General features: G+C 37.2%; 1 protein-coding gene across 2 annotated transcripts; it reads right to left on the bottom strand.

Annotated features, from left to right (window-relative positions):
* Positions 1-2,789: 2,789 nt before the first annotated feature.
* Positions 2,790-10,882, bottom strand: LOC126616139 (DUF21 domain-containing protein At1g55930, chloroplastic-like). 2 transcript variants are annotated; one of them, XM_050284136.1, is made up of 14 exons: positions 9,925-10,882; positions 9,189-9,286; positions 8,996-9,089; positions 8,653-8,730; positions 8,395-8,498; positions 6,766-6,847; positions 6,424-6,563; positions 6,269-6,347; positions 6,097-6,193; positions 5,411-5,502; positions 5,243-5,308; positions 4,735-4,851; positions 3,666-3,836; positions 2,790-3,453 (listed from the first exon to the last, which is right to left on the bottom strand). In XM_050284136.1, exons 1-14 carry the CDS (start codon positions 10,495-10,497, stop codon positions 3,214-3,216), a joined length of 2,031 nt encoding a protein of 676 aa, XP_050140093.1. In that variant the 5' UTR covers positions 10,498-10,882; the 3' UTR covers positions 2,790-3,213. The 2 variants fall into 2 exon arrangements, with proteins under 2 accessions (XP_050140093.1, XP_050140094.1); XM_050284137.1 differs by having other exon boundaries at positions 6,097-6,160; positions 9,925-10,881.
* Between the last annotated feature and the right edge of the window lie 3,748 nt (positions 10,883-14,630).

Genomic DNA, 14,630 nt, shown 5'->3' with positions numbered 1-14,630 from the left:
CCTTGCCGCCAGCCCTCTTACCCTTGTCAGATAAAATAGGCTACAACACATTTAATATTTTTCCAAAAGAATAATAACAAGATCCCCAAAGCCTCACCAAAAAGGCAACATCTTCTCCAAAGCTAGCCACATCAACTCTTGGAGACAAGCAGACAAAGCATCACCCCATCCATATATTCCTCCAAAAAGATATCCAAAAGCTACCTTACACACTGTTTGGACTCTTATCCCCACCATTTTCTCCCTATTGAGGCTTTCTGCGGCCTCTCCTCCCATTTACCAACCCAACTTATGAGATTATTTAGTTACCAAGCATTGCCTTCTTGGATTTTGCATCACAGCAGCAGATACTTCTTTCTTTGTTCACATCATTAGAATCTGATGGATGGCAGCCTAATTTTAATAAAATAAATAAATAAATAAACATTTTCCTAATTACTTATCATGTCCTATATATATAGGTATACAACCCCCCACAAGGTCACCTCAAAAGGCAATTGAAATATAATCAGTCCCCTCTTTATGGCTAGGCAAGGCAAAGATGGCACAGTTGTTCATTCTTCCATTGCCTTATTGCAAGAGAGGTTTAAGAAATTACAGAGAGAAAAGGAGATTAGGGAAGAGAGAGAGCTATTGAGGCGGATGATACATGGATCAGAAAGGGTTTCTATTCCGGCAGCATATTACGAAACAACTGGGTTGTTTCTCCAGTCTGGATGGACAGCTTCTCACAATTATGAAACACAACCTCACCCACCCCAATACTCACTGTACCTCCACCCTAACTTGCAGAGCAAGCAATCTAGTTATCTGCAGGTTTCTGATGAGACTCGAGTCATGAGGAACGTATGTTCAAGTTCAGTTGCAGTCATGGGCAGAACAAACAATTTCAATGACTCAGATGTCGACACTTCTCTTCGTCTTTGAAGCTGAAGAACTTCTATGTACTGATGGTTCATCGCTTAATTTGTACTGTTCTTGTTAATTATATTGTTCTCGTTCGATCTATTAGTTATATTGGAGAAGCATTAACAATGTAATTATAATACATACGATCAGGTGGTCAGGAGCAGTATCTTATGCTCCTTTCCAAGTCCAGGCCGATCTGCATAGTTTACAAATGAATCCCAAGTGGCTTAGACTTGTAGTAAATTTGTATCAAACTCGCATTCGACGAGCTTTGAACCTAAGACGACTCTCACTAACAAGTGGAGGAATACCAGTAAATCGTAGTACTAAGTGACAACCATAATCACTTCTTAAGAAAAGCACATGGAAGATATTTCTTTATGAAAAAATTACTTATGGAGAAACTTACCAACTACGGAAATTAAATCATACATACTAACCTACAATATATGGTTGCAATATCATTAACTACAGAGTACAACCTTGAAGGAAATTCACATGACAATCTAGCCTAGTTCCTATTTTCCAACAGTTTTCTCTTTCCATTTTATTTATATTTTAATACAAGCAATAAGGCTACTTTAATTAACACAAGGCGTGAGCGGGGAGAGTTTGAACTAGATGTGAGTATGTGAAGGACAAAGTCCCACATCGGTGAATGACTAAATCTTGCAAGGGTTTATAAAGAGTTGGGTTACTCCACATATTGTCAATTGATTTTATGATGAAATTTTAAATTTCTTTATTATATCAGAACAGGTTGCCCCGCGTATGTAGCTCAATGATTCAATTTCGAGTGTCCACTTGATATTTGAGTCAGTGTGCATTATCCAAGTGTCCACCTGATATTTGGGTCGGTGTGCATTATGCAGCCCAATGATTCGATTTCAGGTATCCACTTGATATTTGGGTCAGTGTGCATTATGATTGCTCTTGTGCCAGTTTGGCAGAAATTGGTTTTATGATTGCTCTGATGTCATTTTGGTATCTATGTTTCCATTACATATATTTATTTATGGTTCACCACACTCATTGGGCAGTCTACTCTCACTCTTACTTTTATACTCTTAGTTTAATTTGTTCGTACTTTTTCTCCATCACTTCCACATTATGGTTTCGTCACCCTTTAGTTGTTGATCAATATGCCTTCATTTTGGTGTGTACTTGGATATCTGGGTCGGGGTGTTTTAGTTTGGCTGCATGTGCTCCACGTCATCTAATATGTATTGTTCATATATTTTATATGGAGTTAGGTCACTCGATATATTCACCATTGATTTTAAGAAAAACTAACGAAAAGTTCAAAAAAAACTTCTCTTTTAACGAATAGCCTTTTTTAAAGGTATAGTTAATAGTGTCAGTTAAAGGTAAAAATGTGATTTTTCGTTTAAAATGAACAGTACCGGAAGTGTTTTGTTAAAACTCCCTTGATTTTATAGTGAAACCTCAACTTTTTTCACTCAGGTAACTCCCAACATTCATAATTGAATTTATAGTAAAATCTCAACTTCCTTCACTAAAAACATGGAGTTGAACTGTTGAAGATATTATCCACCACAATTCGCAGTGAGTTGAACCGTTAAGATTCTATCCACCACAATTCACCACTTGCTTTATTGTTTCGTTATTGTCTACCATCCATCGGGAGTAGTTGTAACATACTACTTTGATTTCCTTGTTGTCTAGGAATAGTTCCATCTTATTTTACAGTTAGAGCAATATATCGTTTGATTTTTATTTTTTTGTGATGCTATCCACACTTTTTTACCTCCATACACACCCTTTAGTTTTTGTCTTCTGATCTTTTTCAACTCGATTCGACAACCGAAAATTAATAATTTAATCATTTCAGAACATGGCATTAATATACAAAACCTATCTTTTCAAAAGAGCACTCTCCATCTTTATTGGCAAGTTACAGGTCTTCATCGACATGGCGGGAGGCCCTGAAGCGACCACCACCAGTTGTTTCATCTATTATTTTCGACAGTAGAGGGAGTTCAACGCTAATAACAAAATCTGAAGGTCAATCCAGTGACGATACAAATCAGCTAGTTTGGTTTTGTTTTCTAAATTGATCCTTCCATCAACCTAGGTTATCTCCCACAAAGATGGCTCTATGTACATCTACTTTTCTCGAGATCAAATGAGTCCCGGTTGGGAAACTTTTGGTCCTTAAATGCCAGATATTGATACTCAAAACTTTGAATCTTTTTACAGTATTCCTTCCTGATTCTTGTTATTTTGTTCTCAATCTTTACCTCTTGTGTGATTCCGTCAAAAAGCAAATCGCGAGAAATGCAACTAATGTCTACTGACATTATCAACAGCGTCTTCATGTTCATCAGATATGGTATTCTGTGGTCTCTTCTGAAATGAATCCTCGTCATAGTCTGTACCGTCTGAGTCCTGATCACCACTCCACTTTCTTTTCATGATTTTGGGAACCAAGCGGGTCACCTCTTTGGTCTCCAATGTAGCAGCATCGTTCTCTATCCTTTCAAATCGAACAGCACCAACCTTTCTGGCATTTCCAGCTAGTATCTGGTCCAAAAAACAATATTAACATCAATATTACTCTATCCGAGTAAAGGATAACTCTTTTTTAATACTAGTTAATCCAATGGAAACCAAAGTTAGCCCCTACAACCACCAAATACATGATTGACCCTAACTCCTAAACCATCAATAATTTAACGTCCTTGTAACAATAGTCAGACCTTGAACTAAATGCTGTAAAATATTCAACATCATACCTCAATTTTAAAAATTTGGTGCTTTTCTTTTTTATCCTGATTGTCAGACTTGGTCTCGTCAATCTCCTCATCATTTTCATTTTCAAGAACAACTTTGATGCTCTCACCCGTCCTTGGGATATATCCAAATGCCTCACATATAAAACCTGATACAGTCTCATATTGATGACCCTGTAAACAGGTGAAAGATACATGTGAAAATTGAATAAGAATACGTCAAACATAGGATGCAAATCATTTAATACTTTTCAAATTGTCAGTACTGAAAAGGAAATCAGACGAAAATTGGGGAAACAAATCTTTTAGTACGATTTTATTCTTTGATAATCAACAATGAGCAGAATTAATAAGCTCTTGTAAAGTAATACAGTTCAGTTCTCAAATCATAATCATAAGTATTAGGTGAGCATAAGAACGAGAGAGATTGAGTGTAAGATGTAATTCAAGGGAGGACATATGCATACCTATAACGTGCGCTCTAATTCAAAACAAGGAAAGACCATCTTTGTAAATTAACGGTGAGTAAGAATGCAACTTCCAATGTGGACAGCTATTCATCAGAAGATCTTTAATGGACTACTATATGAAACACAGCCAGTTTCTTGTTAATAGTTGTTTCTCATGCAAGAGTTCGACAGAATTTGTTGTGCTATCCGTGTGCCGTGCAAATGTTGCTTCCTAGACATAAGTCGTGGAAGGCTAGGCATTAGTTTTCAATGAGCCCTTGGTTTGAGTTGAAGCAGAGAGCCCTTGATGGCCCCAAAAATTCAGTCTAGTACAGGACTAGTGGACTGGGTACGGGCCTCACTCTTTTATTCCTGTTTCTTATTTTATTTTATTTCCCTAAAATATTAATTTCCTTTTGGGAACTAGGGTGTCGCCCCTGAGACCCAAGTGCTTTCAAATATATTTTTACGTATCAAAAAATACAACTACATCATATGGCCTTCGTTGTATTCCATTGCAATTAAATAATACAATAGACAAGCAATTATGCAGAAAAATGAGAATGATCCAATGTATATAAATTTCATAAGCAATATTCAGAGTTCAAAACTTTCAAAGATACCTCTGGCATCTTGACATTTAGATCTTCAGAGAGTTGATCAATAGACGTGTTTGCATCCACATCATATATACCCTCTGCACGCATCACAATGTAGCCAGTTTTTTTCTGAATCTCCTCCTGTTCGAGCATCAATAATTTCAGTCAGAGAGTTAAAAAAAATATTATGGTAACCAGCCAGCAGAACCGTTCTGTTTTTTAACTATTACATCTTACTTTATTTTATTTCTTGAGAAAGACGTTACTATTATATTGAGAAGTACAGTTTTGTGTGTTTATTATGGTTTAACAAAAGCTGTGCTCATTCCCTGTATCAAGTGAAACCACAAGGATAGCATTTTCAGGGACAAGGAAAATTTCTTTTGCTTGCTTAACTTTCGTTGATTTTTTAGCTTTCTGATGTTCGACCGATTCTACTTATGCATAAATGTGCCCCCATAGTGCTTTTGTAACTGAATTACATATCACAAAAAATTGGAAAAGGAGCACAACCACTAGTAGTGAGAATTACTTTTGAATCATTTTCGTCAAATATTTCCCCAACAATTTCCTCAACCACATCTTCCAGGGTTACTATCTGTTTCACCACAAAACAAGTTAGAGAGATGCTGCGCAACTTGGTGAGTTTTTAACAGAAACATTGGTCATATTAAATTCAATGATGAAAGAAAGAACACACCCCTACAGTTCCACCGTATTCGTTAAGAACTACGGCCATGTGAACCTTTCGAATGCGGAACTCCCTAAGGAGATTCCAAACGGACATTGAATCTGCAAAAGAGACCACAGAAAGTAAGGACCATGTGAGCACACAAGTAAAACAAATTTGGAACCGGATGGCATACAGAGTTCCAGACAACTTTGACCATAAACAGCCTATAATTTCTTAAAGAGCTATCCCAACTTTATACTATGCACAATAACAAATTCAAAACTTTAAAACTAATGGTGGCAAAACTTCACAAATCAAGTGGCCTAGTATCATGCGCCGACATTAGTTCAGAGTCCTGACTCATATATGTCCTTCAATGACTCCTCATTGTGAGATAGAGCACGTGGAACTCAATGTAGGCTGATCAGTCGGGTGGGCTCCAAGGGATTTAAACCTTATAACATCCCCATAGACTTTTCTGGAATGAGGCCTATGTACCAAACCAAGCAATAAACTAAGCAACCACCAAACCAGGATTTGATTTACCAAGCTGCCATTTTATTTCCAGAAATGGTTTTAAACTTGAATATATAAGACAAAAAACAAGGATATCTAACTGTAATAAATGCAGAAGAATACTAAGAGGCAGCAATGTACAATGAATATTTAATTCAGAAAACATGTAATTAAATTGGCATAATACAAATGATTACCGGGCACAAAGTAAGCAGGTTTCTGAGCCATATCCCCGACACTAGTACTTTCTAGTAGCTCACCCTTCAAAATCAAACATATGTACAGTTCTGCACACTGTGAGATTGCTTATTCAATTAATTAAAAAAATGGATTTCACAAAGGGACAAACAAGAGTACAAACTGTCTCACCTTCTGAACATAATCCAGTAGATCCATTGCATATGCAATTCCTACGATATTGTCAACGCGCTGTTCAAATACAGGTACCCTAGAAGAATGTTCAAAATATTATCAGCAGAAGCCATGAATAAGTTATTCAGTGCACCACTAAACTTTTGGATTACCTTGAATATTGATGAGTTACCCACAAGTCGTGAAAATCAACTAGCGTTGCACTGGCATCGATGGCAACTACATCTACGAGAGGCGTCATCACCTCTCTAACATGTGTGTCTTTAATCTCCAACACATTTTCGATCATATCCTGCAAAAGGAGTTATTTTCCCATAAAAATGTGTCTTAAATAAAGAAACTTGACAACTAGTAAACTTATTTCAAGGTGTATTTAACCAAACATCTTTCTTCACAATTAGCATTCAAAAAAAAAAAGCAGTTGATTTTCACCTTGCAAGTGATTCCCTACCAAAAAATATTTTTCAAAAAAATAAAAAGCACTGTTGCACTACCTGTTCTTCCTCCTCTATTGCCCCACTCAACTCTGCCCCCCGCAGCATCAGTTTTAACTCCTCTTCAGTAACATACGGTTCACTGATCAAAGAAAAATGGTGTAAACAAGGGCATAACTTTTTTTGAGAACATTTTCTAAGTAAACAACATTAACAACACAAATTGAATATTCCATAAAAGTAATTCTTTACCATCCATAAAGTGAAGGTATACTCTTACCAAAAGAACAAAATGAAGGTGCACCAGAAAATATTGTCAGGTTAAATAAAAGATAATACCCTCCATGATATTCTAGCATGGTAGATGACCACTTGCTATCAACAAACAAATGAGAAAAGAATCCAAAGATATTGTTAAACTTAGAGCATCTAACCCACAGCTAGGTGGAGGTGGAGACCCTGGATCATATAATATGTTATAATGCAAGGCTAATATTTTTCTGATTTGGGATTCTATATTATCAGCAAGCCCCCTTCAAATGTGGTTAGACTGACCCAAACACGTGTCTTGGATAATATGGAGTATGTGTGGTCGTTGCGGTTGGCATGTGGATTTCCATATTTGACACCATGTTACATTTAACTTTAACAATAAATATAGATTCTGTATAGTGATGCAAAGCTTAGATCTACACACCCATTCATATGGCCTGACTAAAGACAAAAGGGAGGATGAATTGTATTTGAGTGAGCACATGTGGCTGTTGGCCTGTGGCTTACTCAATATGACACTATGATAAAGTACAATGGTTTAAAATTCTCCAAAAACAATAACCATTAAGTGCTGTTAAGATACTGAAGATGCTTCCTCTTTGCTTTTCTTTTTATTCTTTTGAGAAGCTTAAGCCAAATGGCACATCCGCGGAATACATACAGCTCTTGGGTAAAGATTTCCTACACATGCCTAACCGAAGAAAGGGTAAGCCACATTCTCAAAGGCAGACATAAATTTCTAACTAGAAAAAGGCCTCGAGCATTTCTCCAGACTCCAGTGCCTTGACAACGCATTTAAAAAGGCGATTATGCACATCTTATAAGAGAACATAAACAGAAATATAGAAACCATATCATTGAATGGTACTAAATTCATACAATCATTTTAATGAAATATAGTTATTTATGTGACTAGTCTTCCCTATGGCACTCTCCTTAACTTTGTAGAAATGTCTACAGCTTCTGTCTTTTAACCGAGAAGAGAGTACTAGTCAAGACACTTAGGAGATGGGAGAATGAAAGTGAAAGATTTAGTAAAGGAAGAGGATTTTCAGTTAATGTATGAGAGAGATTAAACGCATACAATTTGCAGCAGATAACTGATGTTCCTAATAAAACAATTAAGGAATTTTTATTGTCAGATGCATTCAAATCATTAGATGGTAAGACATATAATCTGTTTCTTTCAACAACCACCACTAACCATTTATAAATCCAATCGGCAAGAAATGCTTTGATTAACACTGAAAGATAACTCCAACCTACCCATTATCTGACTTATCATCTTTCATTCTCCTTTGGAAAACAATATTTTTAAATTACTATATGGACTAATATGTCTATAAGCCACAAAGAAATAAATATGACAAATGAAAATCAGGGAGAATTCAAACTTCGGTTATCAAAAAAGCAAACCTTCTTCCTTTTAATCCAAGTATTTTTAGCATCCCCATCGATAGATATGTAACAATTCTCCCCACGGGGTATAATACCAAAGAAAGCCACGCCACTGGCCTAACCTGGGGGCATCACACCCAACATTCAAAAGAAGTAGGAGTAACATTAGTTAAGTGAAAACCAGCAAGCAACTCAAAGTCTAAAACAAAAGACAAAGATGTGTAACTAGTGGTGACAGGAGGGTTTCAGCTGAACTTAGAGCAATTTCTAACTTACCACAAACCTAGCAACCTCTGTGGGATTGTGAACAGCAACACTTTTTGGAGTTATTTCAGTGAGGAGCAAAATAGCAACCTTTCATTATCAAGAAAAACAAACAGTATTAAACATCAGATCCACTAGTAAATTATTTCCTTAAATGTGTAAAGCAGCATCTGGCCTTTGATAAACACTGATTTTAGACTTATTTTTCAGCAAAAGTCAAACTCAATGCAGTAGAAATATCATTCTTTTTAATGAAATAATCAACTCTTTCAAAAATCATAAGTTCAGTCTCTCTCTACTCTATACTTCCACGTCTATGTTTATTAATTGATCAAGCAAGGAAAATGAGACATACAGTCATTACTCCAGTTGCTGCGGTGACACCAGCTTCACCAAATATTGCCGTTGCCGCATCTGTAACTAAAGCAGTTGCTCCAATATTGACAACACTGAGTACATAAGTAAATTCTACAATAAGAAAGAAATGTTCAACTTCACAATGAAAGAATAGAAAAATTAATGCAAACAAAAAACAAGAAGATAAGTACGTTGTGCCAATAAGTATGGTTGTCAAGAACCGAGTAACATCGTTGCGAAGCAATTTGAAGACGCCATTTTCAGACTCTTTCTCAGCCAACTCACGCACCTGACACAGATTAATATCAGTTACCTAATGTTATTTGAAGATCCTAATGTGGCAGATCATTTACTTTCTTTCAAAATTCTAGTAGGAAGATCATAAGATGAATTCATATATTTCGAACTCACAATTACATGAGCACAAAAGCACGAATTAATAATGAGTGTCTTGAAAAAGAAGAATGGTATAATATATTGAGCTTCTTAAGTCTCTACAAACTAGATACCATTTACAAGAATTGTCTCATTACAAGCGACGTTAACCACAGACAATGTTAACTCGCATGCATGAAATGAAGTTTATCATTGACTGAATTGGCAATTTTAGGCAAAAATTCGTTGCACAGTTAAATATGCAATTGCCACCATAATCTAGGCAGAGCAGAGTCTGACTCTACTACTTCACGTGACCGTGATATCAAACCAGAAATGGAAACTAGCACAAACATAAACTGAAAGATAAGCTTTAGGCATAGACTAATAATACAGTATTCTACAATGTTACTATTTACCAGCATACAAGTAATATTGAAAAAAAGGGTACAATGTCCAGTAGGGGGTGAGAAATTCACTATCCAAACAAATAAAAACAATCCTTTGCAATGCCTATGATATAAGCATTCACAGAATATAACAAGTGCATACCTTCCAGGGCCACAACGTTGTAATTGAAGTCTCCGCCATTGAAAAAAACGCCGAGAGACCCAAAAGCGCGGCCAAAATCAAACCCTGCTCTTTGAAAACCTGAAGAACCAGCAATGTCTTGGGCCAGGCATTCCTCAGCAACAATATGCTCTGCCCAATAACCCCGTAGCCTGCATTGATCACACCCTCCACAGCAAAAGCTCTTCTACACCCATAAATTAAAACCCCACAAACCACAGCTGCCAAAACAACTCCGCACTTCACCAATTCCTTAACGAAATCAAACTTTGAACCCGAAACGGCATTCGTACCACCCACACTCCCACTATCTTCGCCTAAAGCTTCCAAACGAGCTTTATTAACCACCACGTCGACTCCTTCTAACCTTGGAGCCAAGAACTTCTTAAAACCGCCACTACCGATACAATTCGGCCCAAATCGAAATGGGTACCGGTTATTTCGCAGCAAAACCTTCACCGGAAACTTTGTTTGCCCATTGCAACACAAGAAATTCCATGATTTCGACCCGGAAATGAACTTATTCGGAGATAGAATAAAAGACTCGAGCGCCATTTCGGTAAATTACAATCAAAGAACAGAATTTGAACAAGACCCAGAACGAAAAATGAACTGATTGAGAATCAAACGGCAAAGAAATGAATAAAATTTATTGTCAAAGCTTTGAAAGTGGGGAAAATTTGGAAATTACTATACAGGGTTTTTTATAATTGGGTGGGACAAAATTAGAGGTGTTGGAGTGGGGGATAAGGAGGGGAGGCTAGGGTTTTAGGGGATAGAGAGGGAGAGAGAAGTGGGTGTGGGATGTTACTCGGATTGTTCAGAAACATGTTTGGCTGTTGGAGAAGGCGAAGTGGTTACTTACTGGACAGCTGAAGAAATTGGAACCGAAGGGTGGTTTGGATTGGCAATTTGGCGGCGGCAGCAAGAATACTAAATTTGTACACGAAGTTTTAAAAATTAAAACAAATGAAGCTGATATTAATTTACTACTTATACGTTGATAAATATGTTTATTTTTATTAGTGACACGTTATTTAATTGGACCTGGATTGTCTGTCCTCCCCATTTCATACCCTTCTCATCCTCTCCTATTTCTGTGGTCACGGTTAAGCCACGTCAACATTTTATATTCCCATTGTTTTTTGTCTTATTATTTCTATAAAAAAAATTAATATAAAATGTTGACATGTCTTAACCGTGATCACAGAAATAGAAGGGGATGGGAAGGGTATGAGATGGGGACCTGGATTGTCTACCTTCCCATCTCATACTTTTCTCATCCCCTTCTATTTTGTGGTCACGGTTAATGCACGTCAACATTTTATATTAATTTTTTTTATAGAAATAATAAGTCAAAAAGCAATGAGAATATAAAATGTTGACGTGGCTTAACCGTGACCACAGAAATAGAAGACGATGGGAAAAGTATGGAATGGGAGAGGGCAGACAATCCATATCCTATTTAATTTGTAAATTTAATCTCTCTAGTATTATCTTTAAAGCAAACACACATTACGGGCCCCCCACCCCCCAATACCCAATCCTGAGCCCGAGTGCTATGTGACGTCAGGATTTAGGAATGAGGGACAAACGCCCCGCCCTTGTAAAATAGGAAAAAGCTCAGAGCAAGTCCACCGTTGGACCTTGCTCGGGGGACAGGCGAGAGGAAAGGGCCCGAGGGTCGGTGGGTTCGGCTCTAGCGTTGGCAGCCCGAGTGAGGGTGGGAGCCCGAGGGTCAGGCCAGTGAGGGATTGCCAGCCCTTCAGCCCGATGGGTGTGACGTCAAGCTAACGCCATGCCTGGCGTCGGTCCTTTTTTTATTTTTTTGTGTCAGGCGCGTGCCCCTCACGCGCACGTAGGGGCGCGTCAGTCGACACATTTTGAGAGTGAATGACCCGTGCGCAGTGACCGTTGGGAAGCCACATGGCTTCCCACGGTCCGTTCGATCCCAACGACTCTTTAATACAAGTCGTTCGATTTCCAAAGGTAAGAAAAAAAAGCTAATTTAATATCAACCGTTCGATCTGATATCAACGGTTGATGTTAATCTGCTTTATAAATTTAAAAAAAATAGTTTTAAAATTAAGAACGATTTAAAATATCTTATCCGAAATTACAAATAAATTTATTTAGTATTATTTTGTAAAAAAAAAATTAATAATATTTTATTGCCTATTGCCAGGGCTATTCAAGTGCAACGGTGGAGATGCAAAAGGCAGTTACTGTTCATTAAGGCACTTATTGTTCACATAGTGGATTGAATAGTGGATTGCCTAGGGTGGGCTCCAAGGATGGAGTTGCTCTTAGTAATTTGATTAGGGTGGGCAAATGGGCCCAGGACATAGGGATTGGGGCAAGTCTATGCAGATCGGGGCAATCCAAATATTATAATATCAAACGGAACGGGGCGGAATGGATCCAAGTGCATGAAGAAACAGGCTGGGCGGGGGCGGTTTCTAGTATTAAATTATATATGGAGATTAAATCCTCGCCGTTGAGTCTCTCAGTAGTCAACTTCCACCGTTGATCTTTAATGTAACCCTAAAAGATTAAACCCTCTGCAGCTGTGCCTGACTCTCTTGAAATCAGTCTCTGTCGTACTCGAAAGGCACGAAGTCGAACAACGCGAAATTATGGATTAGTCAGCTCTATTAACCGTTCTCTTCCTGCATCATTCCCTCCAAAATCGTTCCTAGTTTGCAGATTTCGATTTCTCTACCTTTCTCTCTCTTTCAGCCCATAGTATACAACCAGGTGCCCTCTCTCTCACTCTAAGTCCAAATCCTAATGAACTAATACAACTCATATCAATATTTTGTTCCAATTTATATACTTAGACGCAGTACTACACCAATCCAAAATCCAATACTTCAACTTTGTACTACACCAATCCAAAATCCAAAAAATCTGTTTCGAAAATAATAATAATAAATTGTCTCGGACCCTTGGATCTGGCTCAAACCGTTCCGTTTGATACAGGCAAGGTTAGATCCGGTTTCAAAACTCAAAATTTTTGTACCCTGCCTGCCCAATCCCATTTTAGTTTAAAACAAGTTTGATCCTATACCTCCAAATTTGGGCCCAGCCCGTGCCCACTCCTAATTTGGATAGTGTGCGAGAGAAATCAAACCATTAGATTTTCTAGTATCATTTATTTTTTCCTTCTGAATTTGTTCCCTTTTCCTATTTGTTCCTAGGACAAAATGATATTAAAACTTGTCTAAACTTTTCCTTTGAAGAAAAATGAATTCATTGATAAACGAGGAGACTACATAATCTAGCAAGAGAAGTAGGGTTAATGTGAACAACCTCCAATAAGCTCATGCTAGAAACATTCAACAATTATTATAAATCCTCTATTAAAGCATCAAAAATGAAATCTATAGGTTCCTCAAGCCAAGTTTTTAAACTTGAAATCATACACGTCGAAATTTTGGAACAATTATGAAACGAAAACTAGTAAGTGACTGAAACCAAATGTAGTGGTCATCATAATAATCAGGGTAATGTTAGGGAAACTAAATTTGTAGATAAAATTTAGTAAAATAAATGATATGGAAGTTAATGATTGGATTATTATTTAAGGGTTGATTAATGTGTTTGTTTCTTATTGGTGACAGATCATTTAATTTTTCAAATTTAGTCTACCTAACATTACTTTAATAATTATTAACGATGCATAGTCATTTTAAACTCCAATAGGCTCGGACACTAGTGGAGCCAAGGTGGGTGCAATGGGATTCATTGACCCCAATAAGTTTGTTGGGCCACTCTTTTTCTTTTGGTGCAAAGAAGAGAAAAAAATGGGAAAAGGCATTGCTTTCGTTTTTTGAAGAATAAAGAAAAAGAAAGGCTGATGACTTTGGTTTTATAATAGGAGAAAAGTCAAAGCCTTTTGTTCTAACAGCATCCAATATATATTAAGGCATTTGTAATACCTTTTCGTTTTAAGCAACAACAAAAGAGAGAAGAGTTGTCTGTCGACAGCTCTAATTTGTGAGCAGATGAGAGAAATAAGAGCCACACCAAAGAGACATTCAGTTCTCCCATTTGAAAAAGAGTGTAGTCGGGTCTATCATTTTGAGAGAGAAACAGACGCAGAGAGTGAGAAAAACATGTGGCACTATTTAGAGAAGCCAGTAGTTGCTGCTTTAATGTTCTCGTTGGATTGCTTCATTTTTTGCTCTCCTTTGAGCAATCACTCATATTGGTGCTAGAGAAATTTGTTATGTATTTTTGTATTCTCTACTTGTTCTTTGTTTGAGTGAGAGCTATGGGTGTATGTGAGATTTGGGATTTTAAGTTTGAAATCTATTTTTTAAATGAAAGTATGATTGATTTTTTAAAACTATTTTTTGACCTCATTGCTGTAAATTTCTGGTTTCACCACTGGGCTCAAATGAACACAAGCCCTAAGGAAGTCAAGGTCCAGAGCATCCGAGTGCCCAGTCTTCAGTCATTACAAACACTTCCCCAAGAAATCCCTAAGAGCACTAAAGGGCAAAGTTACCTCTGACAACTTTTAGGCATAAGAACTCGGGCAAAGTTACCTCTGACAACTTTTAGGCATGAGAACCCAAGAACTAAGGAGTCATGCCTATTCAGATGTCCATTATGAGTAGAATGATAGTTAGATAGGAGACAAAAAGTCTACGACGTGATATAAAGGCTGACAGGTGAGCTAT

Source organism: Malus sylvestris, chromosome 3 (genome assembly GCF_916048215.2).
Source record: "Malus sylvestris chromosome 3, drMalSylv7.2, whole genome shotgun sequence".
NCBI classification, from domain to species: domain Eukaryota; kingdom Viridiplantae; phylum Streptophyta; class Magnoliopsida; order Rosales; family Rosaceae; genus Malus; species Malus sylvestris.
This window is presented reverse-complemented; position numbering and strand designations above follow the sequence as displayed.

Bases quoted from the DNA above. Each gene is read 5' to 3' on its own strand.
- LOC126616139 (XM_050284136.1), bottom strand. From the start codon at position 10,497: ATGGCGCTCGAGTCTTTTATTCTATCTCCGAATAAGTTCATTTCCGGG. The intron at 6,564-6,765 runs GTAGTGCAACAG...CTCCTTTTGCAG, and splicing joins CAATAGAGGAGGAAGAACAG to GATATGATCGAAAATGTGTT. The intron at 6,194-6,268 runs GTGAGACAGTTT...GCAATCTCACAG, and splicing joins TACTGGATTATGTTCAGAAG to TGTGCAGAACTGTACATATG.